The sequence below is a fragment of the Lissotriton helveticus genome, chromosome 4_1 (genome assembly GCF_964261635.1).
Source record: "Lissotriton helveticus chromosome 4_1, aLisHel1.1, whole genome shotgun sequence".
Taxonomy (NCBI): domain Eukaryota; kingdom Metazoa; phylum Chordata; class Amphibia; order Caudata; family Salamandridae; genus Lissotriton; species Lissotriton helveticus.
In genome coordinates, this window is record NC_136063.1 from 1592015655 (window position 1) to 1592035868 (window position 20214).

General features: G+C 45.0%; 1 protein-coding gene across 4 annotated transcripts in view; it reads left to right on the forward strand.

Moving 5' to 3' along the window:
* The window catches only part of AMPH (amphiphysin), a 959953-nt gene that overhangs the window by 629765 nt on the left and 309974 nt on the right, over positions 1-20214 (forward strand). For all 4 annotated transcript variants that reach the window (XM_078688208.1, XM_078688209.1, XM_078688210.1 and 1 more), the window contains exon 6: positions 18333-18440. In XM_078688208.1, coding sequence (XP_078544334.1) covers positions 18333-18440 — 108 coding nt within the window. The remainder of the gene's footprint in view (positions 1-18332; positions 18441-20214) is intronic.

Here is a 20214-nt window from a genome sequence, read left to right on the forward strand (position 1 = left end):
CATCCGGCACTGTGCAATCATTAAAAACGGCATCTTGCACAGTGCGAGCTGTAGTTTTCTGCTGCTCAAGTAGATTTTTACTTGAGCGGCAGCTTTCTCAACGCTGATTGGTAGTTTCTCATCACGAGCGGTCGCAAGCATACATGACCACTCGCAATGAGAAACCTGACCTACCCGCGTTGAGAATCTCGCTGGGAGGTTCATTTTCCACGCTCGCGATCGAACACTTGATGTTGCTGAGCGCAAATGAGGAAAAAGTCTCACTGGAATGTCATTTTGCTTGATCGCGGTCGCCAACTTGACGTTGAGGACCGCGAGCAAGCAAAAAATGACCGCTGCACTACGCTATGCTACGCGTGTTCGCACTGTGCTACGTGCAGTTTGCGTAGTGCGAAGTAGCGCAAACTTCCCAAACTACACAAGCATAGCGTAGTGCTTTGCCCAGGGGTACTTGTTTCTGTCTTTGCTCCCTAATCTCATTGCATAACAGAATTGAATTGGAGCTAATACTGTTTCAAACCACTTGCACATAATAGCCCTGATTTACTATGATCTTGTATTGGGATTGCCTCATTTTTGTGGCACAGCCCCAATACAAAATAATTTGTGGCATTAACTAATCCATGCAAACCCACTTTCCTTGGTTTAGGGCATACGAAGTAATGCAACTCAGTGCCTAGCGCTGCCCTGCATTTCTTTGCATTGGGTAGCCATTACATGGGTGAAGCATTCCCATGCATCTTCCCATGTATTTTAATGCAAAGCCAGATTTACAAAGACTTGTAAACCTTGGTATATACCAAAATGGTGTGCCTATCTGACAGAGGCGTAACTGTTACTTCCTCTTTCTATGCATTCTTCATTATGTAGCACACATAAAAAGAAGAATATGTCTCTAAGGATAGGTTTTTGCTGGAAGATGTCCTTCCTGCATAAAAACAATGCTACCTGTTACACAGACACCCTTGCACTATGGTGGGGGGGGGCACAAGGGGGGCTGTGTTGTCGCGCCAGCACAAGGAAAGTGTTCCATATCTTTGTAGATATGGAGCATTTTTGCTCTCTCCCTTTAATGCGGGGAGAGAGCAGCAAGTTCCCTTGATCCACTGTATTGTGTGAAATAATAATGAGTATGCCCCTAGATGTGTCAATGCAGTTAGTTCAGCAATACGGTTTCAACACAAGAGCTGCATCTTGCTGAACTGCATGTGGAGTCAGAGGCTACACCTGTGGTGAGCTTGCAGCCGTGAATTCTCTGCACCTAATAGTCCTAAAGTTGAATAAAGCACCTATTGACCTGTTATTTGGATTAGAGGGCAAGTCATGCAGTTTCTTGAAATTCGGCATTGAAGGACATTTGGTGTCACTTCTGCTACCAAGTGCATAATTTGCGCCGGTGGTTGTGGGCAGTGGGCAATGGCTTTCAGTTTTGGGGACTAGGACTAATTCTTCATCATTTGATTTCGACCCAGCACAAGAGAGGGGAAAAATGCGTGGAATGAGGAGGAAGAGAAAGATAGAAAACCGTGACAAAGGGAGAAAGCAGTGATGGAAAAGAACCAGCAAGAGTGAGCTAATGAGACAGGAAGTGTAGGGTGGTGACAGAAAGAGGTAGAAATTACAAATTAGTCACTTCTTCTACCACTGGAGCTCAGAGCATTTGCAGCAATTGATGAATAAGGTTTGGCTGACATGGACAAGACTTTATAAGCAGTTAAGTATTGTTCCAATGCTTTTATGTACAATAGATGTCTCACCCAAGCCCAGCTCCCTAACAAGAGAGTGCGTCTTAGAAGCCGTAAATAAGTTGTGCAAGGTGAAGGATTTAAGAAACTTACACAGTTTGAGAAATTAATACCAATATTTAAACAGAATGATGCACAATTTTCCCAATTTTGAACGAATATCACTTTAAAATATATAATAATAAAAAACATCATATACAAATAATAATAATTAACTTGTTAAATAATGTTTCAAGTACTCAATGCAAATGAGGGAGAAGGGGTGCATATAGGTCCAGCATACAGGCCCCAATAAATACAATGTAGCACTGAAGGAGTATGCAGTTCCTGGAGGGTGGGGAAAGAAGAGAAGGAGTCTAGGTTGGTCAACACCCTTTCTCAGTAGTGGAGTGTGGGTGTCTCCCAATTTGGGAAATGGGGCCCTCACACACCCATTTGGGGGTCATGCTTCATCATAGGGCTTGCTACTCGTCAGACTGGCGCTGCAATGCCTGATGGGCCCCCAATGAGGGGCACTTTGTCGGAGATCTTTTTCCCAAGCTGTATAGGTGAGGTGCGTGTGAGGGGCCTAGTGGTGTAGATGTGAAGTGATGTGAGGAGAAATAAAATGAGGCATGGAGGTGCTCCAAAATGAATTTTAATTGGCAAGCCAACTTGTCTAAATTAAAACCAGAATAGGGATACTGCCGATTATAATGGTCGGAGGCGTCTATATGTGTGTAGTCATGGTCAACATGTTTCTTGCCCTATGTGTGTAAATCAGTAGTCAATGCTCCAGGACCTATCTTGATGCACAGGTGGTTGGTTATGGAAAATGAACCAATCACTCTGATTACCTTTCAATGAGGTACCTTAATAATACAAATCATGGGACAAACTCAATTCGGGTACAAGACACACCTCATCAATAGTTAGGCAGAGCAACGATCGTTACAAAAGTTAACATCATGAGTTTTCCTGGTAAACAGGTGTCAGGAACCTACCCCACGCTCTGCCTCGTTGGGATGAAGCCTCCGACTGACTGACTCTGTTTTGACAACACAATGATTTCAATTTGTGATCCCAAAACCTAATTATTGTAATCACCCTTTAATTCTCACATCGTACATCAAAAATGATCCATTCCACATATAACTGTCAGTGACAGAGGGGAAACATCTGCATGTAGCAGAACACACTTTCACATTTTGAATAAAGAGATACCTACATGTTTAAGCATGGGCGTAAAATCCGTTACGCTCGCGGATTTTTCGTATTTTCGGAGAATCCGCAATCCGCGAACTCTCGCGGATGCGGCGAGAATACGCAAATCCGCGCGAAGCGGATTTTTGGTTTGTGTTCGCACTGCTCGCGCTGCTCGCGGTCCGCGGCGCGGGCAGGAACAATCTCGCACTAGCGAAAGTACAAAAATTAGTAAAGGAAGTGGCCCAGTCTCCAACTTCCTGTTCCTGTCCAGCAAGCTCCTCCCATAGGGGTGGGGTGAAGGAAGTGCCCCAGTCTCCAACTTCCTGTTCCTGTCCAGCAAGCTCCTCCATTTCCTGGCCACTTTGATTTCGATCTTGACTGGGAAGGATTACTTTTTGTGGTTGCTGCTGGATATTTGGATTTGAGGCCTTTTGGATTACTTTTGGATTCGAAATTTGATTTCACAAAGAACACAAAGAAGTAAGTTGATGTTGTTTGTTTGTGGTGATTTTTGTGTGTGGTGATTTTTTTTCGACTTTTTGGGGGGGGGAAATCTGCAAGTTCGCGAGCTGAGGATGTTTTTGCTTGTGTTCGCACTGCTCGTGTCCCGCGCAGCAACAATCTCGCACTCGCGAAATTGTAAAAATTACAATTCTGCTGCACATGAAGTGAAAACCACCAGGCTTATTTATGGGTGCATGCATGATACAACTGTTTTGTTGAATTTTTTTTAACATGATTCTGGCCAGGGCATGGATGGCATTGGATTGTGCTGATTTTTGTGTGTTTTAGGACTTTTTGGGGTGGTGTTGGGGGCTTGCTATGTGGGTGGGGGCCATTTTATTGTCTGGTCCCGTGTGGGTGGGGGTCTAGGGGCCATTTGTAAGCCAGTTTGTGTGCTTTGTGCCATAGGCCTGCACCCACTGTGCTCTGATGTCATCCATTATGCCCAGGGGGGCCCAGAATCGGTCTGTTTGCGGATTTTGCGGGTTTTTGCCACGTTCGCGCCGTGAAGCAACAATCTCGCACTCGCGAAATTGTAAAAATTGCAATTTTGCACCGGAAAAACAACAGCAGGCAGCATAAGCCTTCTGAAAATTGATGGATGGCATTGGATTGTGGTGATTTGATTTGTGTTGTGTGTTTTCACTTTTTGGAGTAGGGGTTGGGTGCTGGCTATGTTGGTGGTGGCCATTTTGAGGCATGGTCCTGGCCATGTGGATGGGGGGGTCAAGCGGCCATTTTGAAGGCAGGCAGTGAGCTTTGAGACATAGGCCTGCACCCATTGTGCCTTGCTTTCACCCATTGTGCCCAGGCGGAGTCAGGGGTACATGAAAGTACAACCCTCTGTGTGTGTGCTCTCTTGGATCAATGTTAAATTCCTGTTTCCCAAAAATTTAGCAAATCATAATTTTGAAATTTCCATATTGTGTGGTGTGCACGTGTGTATTCATAAATGCCTACTTGCAAACTGTTTATTCAAGCGCTACATATGCAACATTTATATTTACTGATGTTCCTCTGTCTTCGTTTGCTTTTAGGTGCACAAAAGTCTGCATCATCGTTGAGCATCAGTGCCAGGAAGAAGTGCTGCTGCGGCCTGTTGTTCCGACATCTGAAGAAGATGGCTCCAAAAAGAGGTGCCCGTAGGTCCTCTTGCAAGAAAGATGTCTCTACTAAGGAGAAGAAGAAGCAAGTGGCACCACTTACCAAGGAGACTGGTGGCTCGACCACTAAATTTTTGGGGGGAAAACAACAAAAAAAACAAAAGCCCACCATGAGTGCTGCACAGGTAGCCTGTTTAGTTGTTGAATCACCAACGACCAGTGATGTTGGATCATCGCAAGAAAGTAGCAGCACGCCATCAACACAGGTTTTAACTCATCTCACAAGTACTATTCAACGACCAAAGCCGCAACAACAACTGCATGGGCTACTAGTACAAGCAGAAGTACATGCGCAAGGAGCTGTACAAGAAGGAGCTGTCCGAGAAGGAGCTGTCCGAGAAGGAGCTGTCCGAGAAGGAACTGTCCGAGAAGGAGCTGTCCGAGAAGGAGCTGTCCGAGAAGGAGAAGGCCGAGAAGGAGAAGGCCGAGAAGGAGAAGGCCGAGAAGGAGAAGGCCGAGAAGGAGAAGGCCGAGAAGGAGAAGGCCATGGAGACTTGCAAGTAGAGGTCAGTGAAGATGCCCATGTAGCGGCGCATGGAGCGGTGCAAGTGCCCACAATGGTTGTTCTTCCAGAATTAGGGGCACAGGAGGAAATTGACTTTGGAGCCGGGGTATCATGTCAGGAAGACGAAGCCACTCCTCCTGATGATTCATTTTCTCCCAGCTCCCCAGCAAGGAAAAGATCAAGGAGGGTGTGTAGAAGTTCCTCTTCAAGCCCCGCTCCATCAGATGATGATCTGGATCTAGATTGGCAACCATCTCTGACGTCTGAGAGGGAGGCACACCATGAGCTGCGAAAGGTATCACATGTTAAAAGGAAGGGCCCCGGAAAGCTCATACTTATGGATCCGAACGTCGGACTTGATGAAGTGGTGCATTCTGATGTTGTTGAACAGGATGACAGCAATGACCTAGTCATCACACATGTCAGTCCAGCCACACCGGCCATGCAGCAGACAGACATTTATACCCTATCCCGACGTCATGCAGAGCATGACCCTGGCGATGTGGCACTGGTAGCACCACCAACGCAGTCAAGTAGTACCACAAGTTCAACAAAACCTACAGCTCCCATATTTTCTACCCAGAGTGGGACTCCATCCAGCTCGACTCCCTCAAGTAAGGTTGCTGCAATAATTGCACAACCCAGTAGATGTCTGCAAGGCTCATCCACCACTGCTTCATCTGGCATTGGCAGCAGTATCACCTCGTGCGGCAAAACCAGAAGTTTCCAGTCCCCAGTTTGGAACTTTTTTAGTGTCCATGAAAAGTATGATAACATAGCCGTTTGTTGCATTTGTAAGACTAGCGTTAGCCGTGGTAAGACTGGTACCAACTATGGAACCGGAGGCCAGATAGGTCATCTTGAAAGAAAGCACGCTGTCGAATGGTTTCCGCACCTAGCAAACGTCAAGGAAAAGCGATCCCAAAGGGAAAGTGGCCAAAATATACCCATAGTAGGTGTTTCATCTGAAGATGATGGGGAGGTAGAAGAAGCGTCAGACATGTGTCCGGTTGCACCCAGTACCCCTGGCAGCACCACACCCTCCGTAACACATAGCAGGCACACTGAGAGTCTGGGAGACACACCAATGCGGAAAATGTCAACACTGATCAGAAGTGGGTCGAAGAAGGCATCAGCATCATCCCGTAAATTTGTCCAGCGCACCATTTCAGCCATGTTCTCCTCAGATGCGCAATTTCAATGCAACCACCCAACTGTACGCCTGTATAACACTAAGCTGGCAAAAATGCTAGCGGTGGACCTTCTCCCTTTTTCGTTTGTCGAAGGTGTGGGTTTCCTTGAACTCGTGGCAACATTGGCCCCTAAATGGAAGGTTCCTAGCCGGTACTATTTTGCCAGGGTTGCTGTTCCAGCACTACACAAAGAGGTGCTTGAGTTGGTGGGGGCAGCTTTGCAGAAGAGTGCTGTTCACACTATACACTTGACAACAGACATGTGGACCAGTTGCCAAGCCCTTGATTACATGTGCATCACTGCACACTGGGTCTCTTTTTCGGGGGTTATAAAACAGATAAATGCAGGTGTTGACTTGGTCGAGATTTTTAAGGGTGCTCGTAAACATGCAACATTAGCCATGTTTGGCATGGAGAAAAGTCATACTGCAGTCAACATTTTGGCTGACTTTAACAAAAAGGTCTTGCAATGGCTGCGCCCAAGACATTGCAAGGTTGGTTATGTTTCTACAGATAATGGCAGTAATGTAGTTAAGGCCATGGCGGACGGTTTCTATTTCAGAGTGCCGTGTTTGGCGCACTGTATCAACCTTGTTGTGCAACATTTTTTGAAAAAAGAACTTGCAGTCGACAAAACACTGACCATCTGCAGAAGAATATGCACACATTTCAACCATTCTTTTAAGGCCCGGAAGGAGCTGAGGCGCAAGCAAAATGAACGTAGAATGCCAGTGAAAGCACTTATCCAGGAGGTGGCAACACGTTGGAACTCAACCTTCTACATGCTTGAGCGTCTGCATGAGCTGTTTCCAGTAGTCAATGAGTATTTCTACAACATGGGTGGTGATACGACAGAAATGATGCTAGCGGTGTAGCAATGGCAGCTAGTTAAAAGCCTGACAGACATGCTTCGGCCTTTTGAGGTCTTCACGCGTGACGTCAGCAGGGAGGACTGTTCTTTGAGCAAAGCTATCCCACTGTTGCTGAAGCTCGAGCACCAAGTCAAGGTGGTGTCTTCACAATTAAAGGACGTTGGAAAGAACGAAGCACATGAGTTGGCGCAGAGATTATTACAACGCCTAGTTAGCAATGAACGGCTTGTAAATATCAAGAAACAACAGCACTACATTTGTGCTACTATTCTGGATCCACGTTACAAAAAGCCATTGTTTGGCAAAGTAATAATTCATTTTGAAACATCGGATGTTACAGAGTACAAAGGTTGGCTAGCTCAGTCAGCCATTCGTTTTGAAATAGAGCGGAAGGAAACTGTAGGAGAAGACAGTACTACTAGTGAATCAGCAGGCCATCAGGCGTCCCAAAAAAGCACTTCTGCATCTGTGCCTGTGGCAGAAGTGAGTGACTTTCCCTCTGAGCCGTTAACCACACCAGCAACCGTATCATCTGCACCAGGCGCAGGCGATATGTCTGAAGCGAGTTGGCTAACTCAGCTAGGGTTTCCTGGTCCTAGAAAGGACACAGAAGTGCAAAGTACAGGAATCCGGGAGGACATTCTTTCAATGGTGCAGGCCTATCTGGATGACTCAACAGAGGTCAATATTACTGAGGACCCATTGGCGTATTGGCATGGGAAAAGAAAAATATGGCGAGAGTTCACCAACCTGGCTATCAATTACTTGTCTTGCCCACTCGCAAGCGTGTCCTCAGAACGTGTTTTTAGTTCTGCTGGTGGCATTGTGACTTCCAAAAGGTCCCGCCTCTTGCCCGCAAATGTGGAGCGGCTCACCTTGATAAAGATGAACCAGCACTTTATACCACCAGATTACAGAGTACGAGAATGCACGCAGGAAGAAGAGGATACCGCCCTACCTGAGAAAAGTTCTCCTCAGTTACCAGAAGTAACCCCGACTGATGATTTAGCAGAGTATGAGGATGAGTTCTGCTTCCCTGACAGCGAGTTCTGAAAATGACTCAATCGTTCATTAATTGTAATTAGTCCTCCTTATTCACTTTTATTCCTGTGTGTCTGTCTTTCTTTAGCAAGTGCTTCATCACATTCCCAACAAAACTGTAATCAACCAATAAAACAACAAGCCCATCAACAGAACTGTCTTGATTTTGATGCCGCAGCATTCCTCAGGTTCACAACAGTTAGTTGACAAGAACTCAGTCCTGGTCGTCTATCCTGAGTCCTCCTCCTCCAGACTCACCCTATCCATTACCCATAATGCTGAAGCCTGGATTCTGCACAATGAAGAAACTTACTTAACGTTGACGAGTCCCCCACTGTGAATTCCAGGTGGAGCCAGCCCTCAAACACAAATTACAGGTAAGATAAGCGTTTGGATGGGAGGTAGTATAATGGAGTATTCGGAGAGGCGAGAGAGTGACAGTGGTACTAGCAGTAAAGTCCTAGGGCTCTTGTCTTGAATTAACAAACTCTGTGACAGGCATTTACTTTGGAAAACATTTGGCCTATTGCACGTGAACGTGTAGGCGTTATTATTGCTCGCTTGCCTGTCTCAGGGGTGCTGTCTCTGGGGCTTCTAGGTTTTTGGGTTGTGTGAGCACCGCTGCCACATTTCTAATGTTGATTGCTTTTGCTTTGCAGAAAATCCACGCCGGGAAACTCCAGTTGTGGCCCTGCTGCAGAACGCTTTACGACTCTGTGAATTCCAGGTGGAGCCAGCCCTCAAACACAAATTACAGGTAAGATAAGCGTTTGGATGGGAGGTAGTATAATGGAGTATTCGGAGAGGCGAGAGAGTGACAGTGGTACTAGCAGTAAAGTCCTAGGGCTCATGAATTAACCAACTCTGTGACAGGCATTTACTTTGGAAAACATTTGGCCTATTGCACGTGAACCAACACAATGACAGTGTTCAGTTAAATGAAATTACTGCAAAACCACCACCCACCAAGCTCAAAAGTAGTAAAAAAACAGGTATGCTCAGATAAAGTTTGAAAAAGTATATTTATATCCCTAACAAAATAATCTCCCGCAAGACCCTCCCTAACCCCAACAAATAAATAGTCCTTCAAAAGTCCCCCAAAAACCCAACTCCCAATTCCCACCCCCCAAAAGTTTCTAAAAAAGGGGCAAGGGACACTCTAGGGATGCAAGCTGTTAAGTTTGGCCTCCAGGGCATCATGCCTTAGGGCCAGGGCATCATACTTCTCCTGGAGGATGGCTTGATCTAGGCGGAGGCCCTCCACCACATTCTGATATTTGTTCCATTTCTGGACCTCCGCCTCTAGGTCGGACACTCTGCGGAGTGCACGGCGCAAGCGACCCTTAACAGTACTGCGAGGTGCAGCTTTTGCTGCTCGGCGGTGGCGTCTTCCAGCACGGCTCCGGTTCGCTGGAGCACTGCGCTTACCGGCAGAACGTGGGGTAACGGAGGAGGATGTAGATGATGTTAGATTTGATGCACTGGAGTGCGTGTCGTCCCCCTCCAGTTCCACCAGCCGCCGATATTCGGCAACAGTTGCTTCCAGCCTCCGTTGCCGGGCCAGTACAGCCAGCATACCCCTCGTTGGTTTGGAGGTTTTAGTATTGCCAACTATATGAAGAAAGAAAGACATAATATGTAACCAATGCTCTTTAAGAATATGATTAACACAAAATAATTCAGCAGGAAGTTGTGTCACAGTACAACTAGCAACTAGCCAGCGCAGTACAAAATTATTCAAGCCAGTATCATGGGCGTCCGCAGGGAGGGGCAAGGGGGGGCGCTTGAATCACCATTTCCCTTCCCACAACTCACTTGTATCCTTGGTTTGATACTCTTTCATATGAAAGAGATCTGGCAGAAGCCCAGGCGATATGTCTGTTTCCCTCTCTCTCTCTCTCTCTCTGTCTCCCTCTTTATGTCTCCCTGTGTCTCCCTCTACCTCGCTGTCTCTCTCTCTCTGTCTCCCTCCCTCACCCTCCCTCTGGCTCCCTCCCTCTCTCTCTCCTTCTGTCTTCTCCTCTCTCTGTCTCTGCCTCTATCTGTCTGTCGGCCCCAGCCTGCTGTAATTACCATATTGTAATTTGTCACTGGGCCACCACTGGATACACATCATATCCTATCTAAGAGTCAGATAGTACCATGATCCAGCTTACCTGTACTCGCCACCGCCACTGTCTCCTTCCTCACAGTCTGTACTTCTTGCTCTTGGTCCGACTCCTCTAGCGCCGCCTCCTCCCCAGATTGATCCTCGGACTCCGAGTCAATGATGACCACCACATCCGAGCTGGCCCCGCCACCAGATGTTCCACCTACAAAGTAGATTTAAGAATGTTAGATTACACCACTCCACTAGTATTTGGTCTATGAATGAAAAAATGTGAAAACAACAGAAAAATTAATTGACTGTCTACTCTAGTCTAAAGTAAAAATGTCCCTCCTTCCAGGGAAAGCTGTTGTCTTGCTTCATTATTTTGTCACAATTGTTGAATGCTTGCTTAATTTTAACACACACTATTTTTTTCTGAACAGACAGAAACTGGACTTCTAAGGACAAGAGCAACATCAACTTGAAACCAGGTGAAAGCTCGGCTCGACCACAAGAAATGTGTTCCAATCCATTACTCATCAACTCAGCACCAAGCACTTTTCCATTTCCAACTAACTTTATTTTAATATATGTGTTTACTTAAACTTTTAATAAAGCTTTTAAACTTGAATAGACTCTGTGGTTTTTAGTCCTCCAGACTAGAGTGACTGAGCGAAAAGTTTTGCAATTTTTGCAAGGATGAGTCCGTGCTGCTGACACTACCAGGTTTATTTATACAGTGTGCCAAACACGCCACTCTGAAATATTATTACTCTGGTCTTTGGTGTCCATAGTTCGGTTTGTGGAGAATTGTCCCTGCAACAGTAGTATTATTGATTTTGCTCCTATCTAAACACTATTTTGAAACAATTAAATTAGGAATGCTTTGACAACAATAGGTCCTCTATATTTAAATGAAAACTTACTGGGGCCAGCAAAGGAGCACTCGCCGCCCTGGCCTGCATCCTCCTCCTTTGGAGCCACTGCATCCGATTTTTCGGTCCGCTTGCCCCTGGGCGGACCTGACGTACAACATGAAAGAATTAACAGAAAACATTGATGATTGCTGCTTGCCGATGTCCTTGTCAACCAAATCAAACATTTAGAAAGAACAAGAACTTACTATTTCATCCAAAAAGAGGGCTACAAAGGAAGGACTGCACCTGAGCCTCTACTCTAGGGGCAGATTTACAAGCCCCTTGCAGCTCTTTTGCTCCATTCTTGCGTCAATTTTGTGACGCAGCACCACAACAAGAGAGGCGCCATGGTGTGGCGTATATTAACAACGTGACGCATATGGGAGATGCATCCCATTCTAAAGCCCTGCGCCATTAGGGAGCATTCCATCGCAAGGGAGGGCGTTCCTGCGCAGGAACGCATGCTAAAAGTGGCTATGGGGAATATATAAAATTTCAATCAGTCATTTAGGACAATGATGCGTCACTGAAACCCTGCGCCTGCATGAAGCAGACTTACGGCTTGACGCAGCATTGCTGGAGCTGCGCCATCGTTGCAACGCAACTCCATCAATGAGCCGCCTTTACGGCACCGATGCGTAACGCTTCGGTGACGTTTTGGGACCATGGTGTGCCGCATTGTAAATACGGCGCACCATGGGTGGTGCTGCCGTGCCGCACACTTTGCAGGGATGCGCAGGTAATTGCTAATCTGACACTTAGGGGCATACTTACGAGTTCTGAGCTGGACACCTCCAGATTTGCACCAGAACAAATGCGTAACGCAAAACTAACCTTGCGTCACGGCAGATGCGCCGCTATTACAATGCGGCAAACCCTGGCGCAAGGGTAGGTAGATGCGTCACGCATCTCGTGACGAAAGAGGGGCGCATCTCTAGAGTCGCGTCGCGGGCGCGATGCAACTATAGCAGTGCTCAGGGCTGCCCAATACTCAACATACCGCATCAGTCCTTACGCCTGCTTCAAGCAAGCAGGCATAAAGAATTGACATAGCAGCGTCGCGGAAGTGCCTGCGTTAAATCTTGTAGATTTCACGCAGGCACTTTTGCGAGGCACACATTTGCCTGACCGGCACCCCCCACCCCCCACACCCCCCTGCGTGGGAACGCACCCATTGTGGCGCAGGCCCAGGCCTTCACGTGGCGCATCTCCTTAGATGCATCACGTTGTACATGACTCGCAGGGATGCGCCACGTTTACGTCGCTGTGCGTCAGGTAAGGCAGTGTAAACGTGGAACAAGGGGCTTGTAAATCTGCCCCTTTGTGTCTAGCATTACGCAGTTCTGTAAAATACACTCATACATTACTCAGCCCAATTAAATGAACACAAAATAGAAAACAAATAAGCAGTGGCACCGGCACAGAGAAGGAGAACAGTGCACCTGAAATGCACAGAAGATTTTGAAATATTAATTTACCTCTCTTATCAATGTAATCACCAGCAGCATTATTGCTCTTTGTAAAAAAATTAAAGCAAACATTTGCAATATAACACAGTCACACAGAGCAGGAGAAAAAACTGAGTAGTGAGTGATGAAAAAATTGCTACTACTACTCACCAAGCCCGGGGACCTCCACTCCCAGCACGTCTAGCAGGTCACGCTCTCGGTCCAGGATGTCGGTCCAGCGGTGGGTGACTTGATTGTAGGTGCGCTGGACCCCGTGATCTTAAAAAGGGCCCGGCACACCTGCCCCCACCGCTTCCGTCGCTCCTGGCTGTTGGTGTAACCAGCAGCGATCCTGCCGCCTGCCGCGATGGTCCTGGGGAGACGGCGCTGCACATAAAAAACAAGTGCGCCGACCTCCTCAGGGCTGAAGATCTCCCGGGGCACCACCATTTCCGCCCTCAAGCGACCACACGGGAGCCGGGCACGGGCTGCGGTGGCCGTCTTGGGCAGCTTGACAGCTGTCTTGACCATGTTCTGGGCAGGTGTTAGCAGTAAAGAAGAGACAAAATGAAAAAGAATAAGAGTAGGGAAGAAGGAAATAAAAGTTTAAAAAAGTAGTTGAAAAGTAAACAAAATTAGCCTAAAACACAAAAATATAGATCTAGAAAAATAGAGGGATAGAAAATAAGTTAAATAGATCAAAAAAATATTAAAACAAGCAAAGGATGGCAGAGATATACAGAGGATAGAAACACCATACCCAGACACATAGGAATGAATGAAAAACAAGATGGCGGCCCGATCACGTGCGCGTAAGTAAGTTCGCACGCGATTTCTCTCGCGAACTCGTGCGAACTTGCATTCGCAAGGCGCGCATTGCGCGAGATTACACATAGCGGGCGGAAACGGAAATACGTCACGCAAACAAAATGGCGGCGCCAATACTCAACCTTGGGGTAACTCGCACGAGTTCGCGGCCTCCACGGGCGAGTTCGCACTACGCCGCGCCTCGCGAATAGGGCGAAATTACCGAAAAACGAGTTTTGCAAAAGCAAAACAAACGAGCAGGTGCAAAAGTTCGAGCTCATCATTTGTAACCATTTACCTGTAGTGCTTCCTGAAGGGGCCCTCCAGAATCCGGTTGCCTACTTGCAACTATTGTGTGACCCTGCTCTGACAGTCACAGAATAGTTACAAGTATGCCATTGCATCCTGTTAAAAAAAATTATTTACATTGCATTTGCAACAAAAAGGAAAGGGAGCAGACAAGCAGGTGCCAGCCTTCATTAATGTCAGTTGGGGCAGGGCAGGTGTTGTTGTTTGCAAAACTTAAAGCACTTAGCAGGTGTTCACTCACTGGTCAATCAGAGGGTGTTGTGATGACACCGAGGGTGGCATGGGTGTGCCAGCCAGAGGGTGGCATGGGTGAACCAGAGTGCCAGTGTTGACAGAGGATGGCAGTGCTTTGCTTTGCCCCAATAATGTACACTGGTGAACTAGAGGGTGATGTGATGACACAGAGGGTGACATGGGTGAGCCAGAGGGTGGCATGGGTGACCAAAGAGAGTGCCAGTGGTGACAGAGGGTGGCAGTGATGAAGAAAGCTTAGCAAACAGGCTGGGCACGTAGAAACAACAAGTTCGCAAAACTGGCGACCCGACAAGTAAGTTCGCAATTTGCGAAATTGTACAAAACCCTCGCGAACTTGCAGAAACCCGTGCGAACACACACACCCCCCAAAAATACGCAAATCCGCGAGAATTCGCGTATTTCGCGTATTTTCGCAATCCGCAAATACGCAAATCCGCAAATTCGCGGATTGCGAATCCGCAAAATCCACCCATGACTTAAGGTTAACTCTAGCACAATTCTGTTCAGCAGTTTTTCTTGTAACAGACAGCAAAAATTTGGCTTTTTCTTTGCCATTTTTCTTTTTATCACGGATATCTTTTGTGGAGAGACCTATATTATAAATCCACAATTTTCCTTTACACCAAATAACTTTAGACTTTGTTCACCAATCGGTATAGAAATAATATTTATTTTAAAAAAAAATAGAAATTCCTTTACAGATCGTCAGTCAAAGGAACATTATGGTCACACACAATCCAAAAGCACTGAAATTCACCAGTTATGGAAGGAACACTCTCAGAAACCCCACATGTGCTACGTATACCTTCATATCAAGTTTGAAAGATTGCCGAGGTCAAAGCCAACTTCTAGCTTTACCAGTCCCTGGATTTACCACACTATCTAAAACATAATGGTGATCTGTGGATGAAGGACCTAAGTGTAGAGCCTGGTCAAGAGCCAGGCCAGCACTCAACATACCTGTTAGAAGTAGGATCGCTTATAGATCGACAAACCTGTCATACTCCACCATATGAACAGTTCATGAGGGAATTCATAGTTTGGTTGTTCTTTATGTGAATTTCAGTGTCATGTGGTTATTGTGCTGTGGAAATAAACAGCCTTGAATTAGAATGTTCTTCCGTGAGTTGCATCAGAGTGGAATGTGGAGGATGCAACTTCTGCTTCTTGGGGATTCCAAGGGTGGTTGATGAGATAAGATGACCCACTGGGATGGATCATAAGATGACCTTTTTAAGACAACAATCTTCAATAGGCAGTTTATTTTAGAATGCACTGGGATCCAGTATAAACTATTTTGTGCAAATGTGTAGCCATATGGTGCAGTGAGAACGTGAAAAGGCTACTACAATTCATACCAGTCCCCATCATTTAATTATGCTAATCAATACAAAATTAAACTCTTTGATAATTGGCTAAACGTGTGAAAAATCTATTCCCTGGCCATTTCCATCAGGTTGTTGTTTGCTGGTAAAAATCACTTACTTTTTACCTTGGCTTTTTACCTTGGACCATGATGCAAAGGGAGATAGTGTTTCTCCTGATGCGGTGCCTTGCCAGTAATTCACTGAGAAATTACTGCAGACATTTTCAGAAGTGCTGCATAAAGCTGAAAACCCGGATTCTGGGAACCTGTCTGCTAATGCGAGCATGAATTATACATATGCCGTCAGATACCATTGAACAGGGGCCAACATACAGAGATCGGCAGAGGCACATAATTACATTGGTGCAGCCTTAAAGTTTTCCCACTGCAGTCAGAATGATTTTATCCATACTGTGCCAATTCTCTGCAGTAACGCTAAAAAGACGCGGGGCAATATGTTGCTGCAAGTCACAGTTTATTAAACGCACATTGCAAATCATCATAAACTACGTTGCTCACAATATGCTAAGTATTTTTATTGCCACCTCTTATAGATGAATTACAACCTTTTCTCCGAAATTGCTAGATATATTTGTGTATTCAGCGATATTATATCACAAAATCATCTCTTAAACATTTGAACATGATGTTTGCTGTCACCACATCCTGTAGAATAACATTAAAAGTGAGACATGGTCAGCTTTTTATTTGCATAGTGGGCTTTATTCAGTGTGGCTAGTGTGAGATCAGCCAATCTGCATTCGATCGGCAATGAAAGCAACTATCTATCATGTTACATTTGCTCGTTTTGTAAAAGGCCTGATGCTGCCCTGTGGCTGTTTCAAAGCACTTGAGGGAGTTTGATTGACATGAGTACATTGTGGATTAAAATAGATACAGCCACACAGTAATCATGTCGATTGAAGTGAACACCGTGTGTGGTGAATCTACTGAGCCTTTCTGGAAATAAGGGGCCCCGATGACTAAAACTGGTTCTGCCGTTCAGAGAATAGGGTCTTAAGAAGTGAGGACACTTTACAGTGTTTATGGGGTTGGACTTTAAAGGGATGCTCTTTTGCTGAATCCCATGAGCTTGTTAGGTGCCTAATTGTGGGTATTTGTCTCCCTTGTTTGCCATGCATAAGCCAATAGACTTTACATGTTATACACACATTGGCGGTCCTTTAAATGTGAATTACCATTCAGTAGGCATTCTACATTGCTTAAATCTATGCATGACTATCTGCTCCAATCCACGTTTTGTATTTACCTTCTGGGACCTGTATGCTGGTTTAAACCCATTAAAGAATAAGTACTAAAAGTCCCAGAATGCAAAACAAATATCTGGACTGGGCCAGCTACCCACTCATGAACCCAGGATCGTTCCAGCTATGAAGGTGGTTTAATATTAATACCCTGAAAATAATCTAACATCAATCCTCAACTGGAAGACTCCGAACCTCACCTCTCTGCTAAACTAACATCAGTGATGATTGCAGCCATTGGAAAAAATGTTGTAATATATTTGAAAATGTTAATGATGGTTTAAATCATCATTAGGAATAGGTAAAGCTAGCTGCCAGAATGTTGGTGCAGTGGGCTCCACTTTTTGTTTAGACCCAGGGCTACATGCATCAAGAAATGCTTTTGCGAGTCCTTAATTGCGATTATTAAGGAACCGCAATTAGGGACTCTCAAAAGCCTATACATGTAGGAATCGCTATTAAAATAGCAATTCCTAAACATTCCTTAATTGTGAGTCGCAAATTGCGAGTCGCAATTAAGGAATGGCTTCCCATTCATTCCTATGGGCCAACAGGCCCATAGGAATGAATGGGAAATTGCATGCCCAATTTGCGAGTACCAATAGGTACTCACAAATTGCGCATGCAATTTCAAGGGTGCAAAGGTGTCAACATGACACCTAGTTGCACCCCTCAAATTGTGATGTGCACCCATGTTGCGCACACACATGCCCCAAAGGCATGTGTGTGTGTAACCTGAAACCTTGAAAAATGCACTTTAGTGCATTTTTCAACGTTTTTGCAAAAGATAGACCAGAGTATTTTCTCTGTATTTTGTGGCCCCAAATAGCGAATTTGCTATTTCTAAGTGCTTCTAGCGTTGCATTTAAGAAATCACAATAAATTGCGATTTCTTAAATTGCGAGTGCCTAACACTTTAATGCATCGCAAAAGACCTTTTTGCTGGCGCAAATGGATGATTTGTGAGACTCGCACCATTTGCGCTCGCAAAAAGCTTTGATGCATGTGCCTGCCAGTGCGTAATTTGGGCCAGTGGTTGGAGGTGGGGTCCACCGGCACTCATTTTTGGCATTGACACTCATTTTTCCTTAACACACTTTGGTCCAGAGCAAGATAGACAAAAACACAAAAGGGGTAAAGGGGAGGAAGAGAAAGAAAGAAAAAACGAGAAAGCAGGGATGAAAAAGTACCTGCAGGAGTGAGATGAGGATACCAGGAGTGACTAGTGGTGCATTAAAGAGTCATGAGGTGGAACCAAGACTGTGCAGCCTTGGTATTCAGAACCCTGACCTTCAAAAGAACAATCTGCAGGCTTCTAAAGCTATACAAAATAGCAGCAAGCAGCTGTGTTGCGTTACACTTCTTTACAAAGCCATGCAGGCCAATCACCCTTTGCGTTGCGTGGCTTCGTAAATTTCTACTAGCATTTTGCAGTGTGGCTGTGCCACAACCTCAACACAAATTGTTAGTAAATCTGGCCCTTTATGAATTAGGCTTCCTGCCTTCTCCAAATGAACTCTAGCATATTAGTCCGCTAAAGCATCCATAATAATATGAACATAGATCTAGAATTGATAATTCCCTGCAAAAAGGCATCGTTTACTTTATCTGTAAGATTTAATCAAAAGAAAAGTCATGCTCTGAACAGTTTATTTTAATTTTCGACAGACTCGCATAGCAAAGCGGAGTAGAAAACTGGTTGACTACGACAGTGCAAGACACCACCTGGAAGCCTTACAGAACGCGAAGAGGAGGGACGAGGGCAGAATATCAAAGGTAAAGAGTGTCATCTAACAACACAATCAGAAAAGAGAGTGTCTCCAGTTTTGTTTTAGATTAAAAACTGTACCTGGATTATAACATCCTTCAGAGCTATAGATGAGGCTGTGCATGACTGCACTTATGTCAACCGCCTTCCTGTATTCTTCAGTAGATCTCTGTCCTATGGATTGGAGGAGCCAAGAATGCACCAAATACATAGTTCAGTTCTGCTTTTCAATTGGCTCAGATGAACAGTGTTAGAAAAGAGACAACGAGTATTGTTCATATGAGAAAGCGATTGGAAAACTGTTTGATAATATAAATCTACCCTTTCTCTATTTTTCTGTCAAATTTCTCCATACATCAGGCTTCCTTGTGTGTATCAGCCTATTTGTTTTTTCATGTCTTGTTTCATGAGGAACCAAAACTATATTTGGTTGTGTAAATATCACTGTATGTGGTTTCTCCAGGGCCATTGCATCTTTAAATGTAACTGACTCTGGAGGTGTAACATAATATACACCCTTGTTGTCAGGCAATGGTAGGGAAGATGGACCTTTCTGATTCTATGAGAAAGAGGAGTTGAGGTGTCACGGTCAATGCTTGGCTATATATTATTGCATTTTCATTTGTTTAAGAGATGGAGACGAGATTAATTTAGACATCATTCCAAAGATTGAAAGCAGGATCTTCATGACCTGGACGTATTTAAATGACAACTTCTTTTGGCACTGCTTCGTCATTGCAATTTTTTAAATCGGTCGCTTATTTGCTGGTGTGACTAAGGAAAATCATGCCAAATATGTAGCTTAGGAAACATAAATATATGTCCGGTGAAAGTTTTATAATCCTGCTACTTACAGCCTTGGACACATCCATAATACAAATTCGTCTGTTACAATAAATCAGCAATAAGCAACAGGGCCGGACTGGGAAACAAAACCGGCCCGGCAAAGTGCTCGGCCGCCCCCCCTCTCCACTGGGAGGGGAGGGTGGGGGGGGGGGGGGGGGGGGGAGTTTGGCTGGGAGTGCCTCCGAGCTCTTTGACGGGGCTGGTTTTCGGCCGATTTTGGTACAGGGACGATTTTGCAGCCATGCTGCAAAAACGGCCCCCAGGGGCCCAAAACCGGCCCCACCCGTGCGGCGCACCGGGGGATGCCTGCTATGGCCAGTCTGGGCCTGATAAGCAAAATTAGGAGACCAAATAAAGCAATGTTCCAACTTATAAATTCTATATATTTAGCTGTGAAAGCACATTCATTTCTGGGAGTATATTTAATCGTTTATGGAATTGGAGATTGAAAAGGGCTGCGACTAAACAATGAAACATTACTATTTTAGAGTGGTTTATGTAAGAAATGACTGTCTACATTAAAATGTATTCGAAGATGAGGTATTTCGTATTTTACAATTCGGATGCATTTCCAGATTGGTTACGTGCAAGGTGCTAATCGATTCCATAAAAGAGATGGTGATTTTTTTGATTAGCTAGTATATTTGTTGTTAAACTTTCTTACTGATTTAAACAAGCTGTATTATGACAGATGATATATACTGTGTCATGAACAGGTGTTCGAAATCAACAGAATAATGATGAACATTATTTTATCAGGTTGTGAGATATTAAGTCAATATGCAAAGTGTAGAAATGTGTCTCTTTGATACACAGTGTCATACTTCAGGCTAATAACCTGTAAATGTGGATCCCAGATAAGTAAGTCTTAAGCCAATCTGTAAATTCATTACGTGGATGAGGATAAGATAACATTTTTCAGATATTTTATCTCCA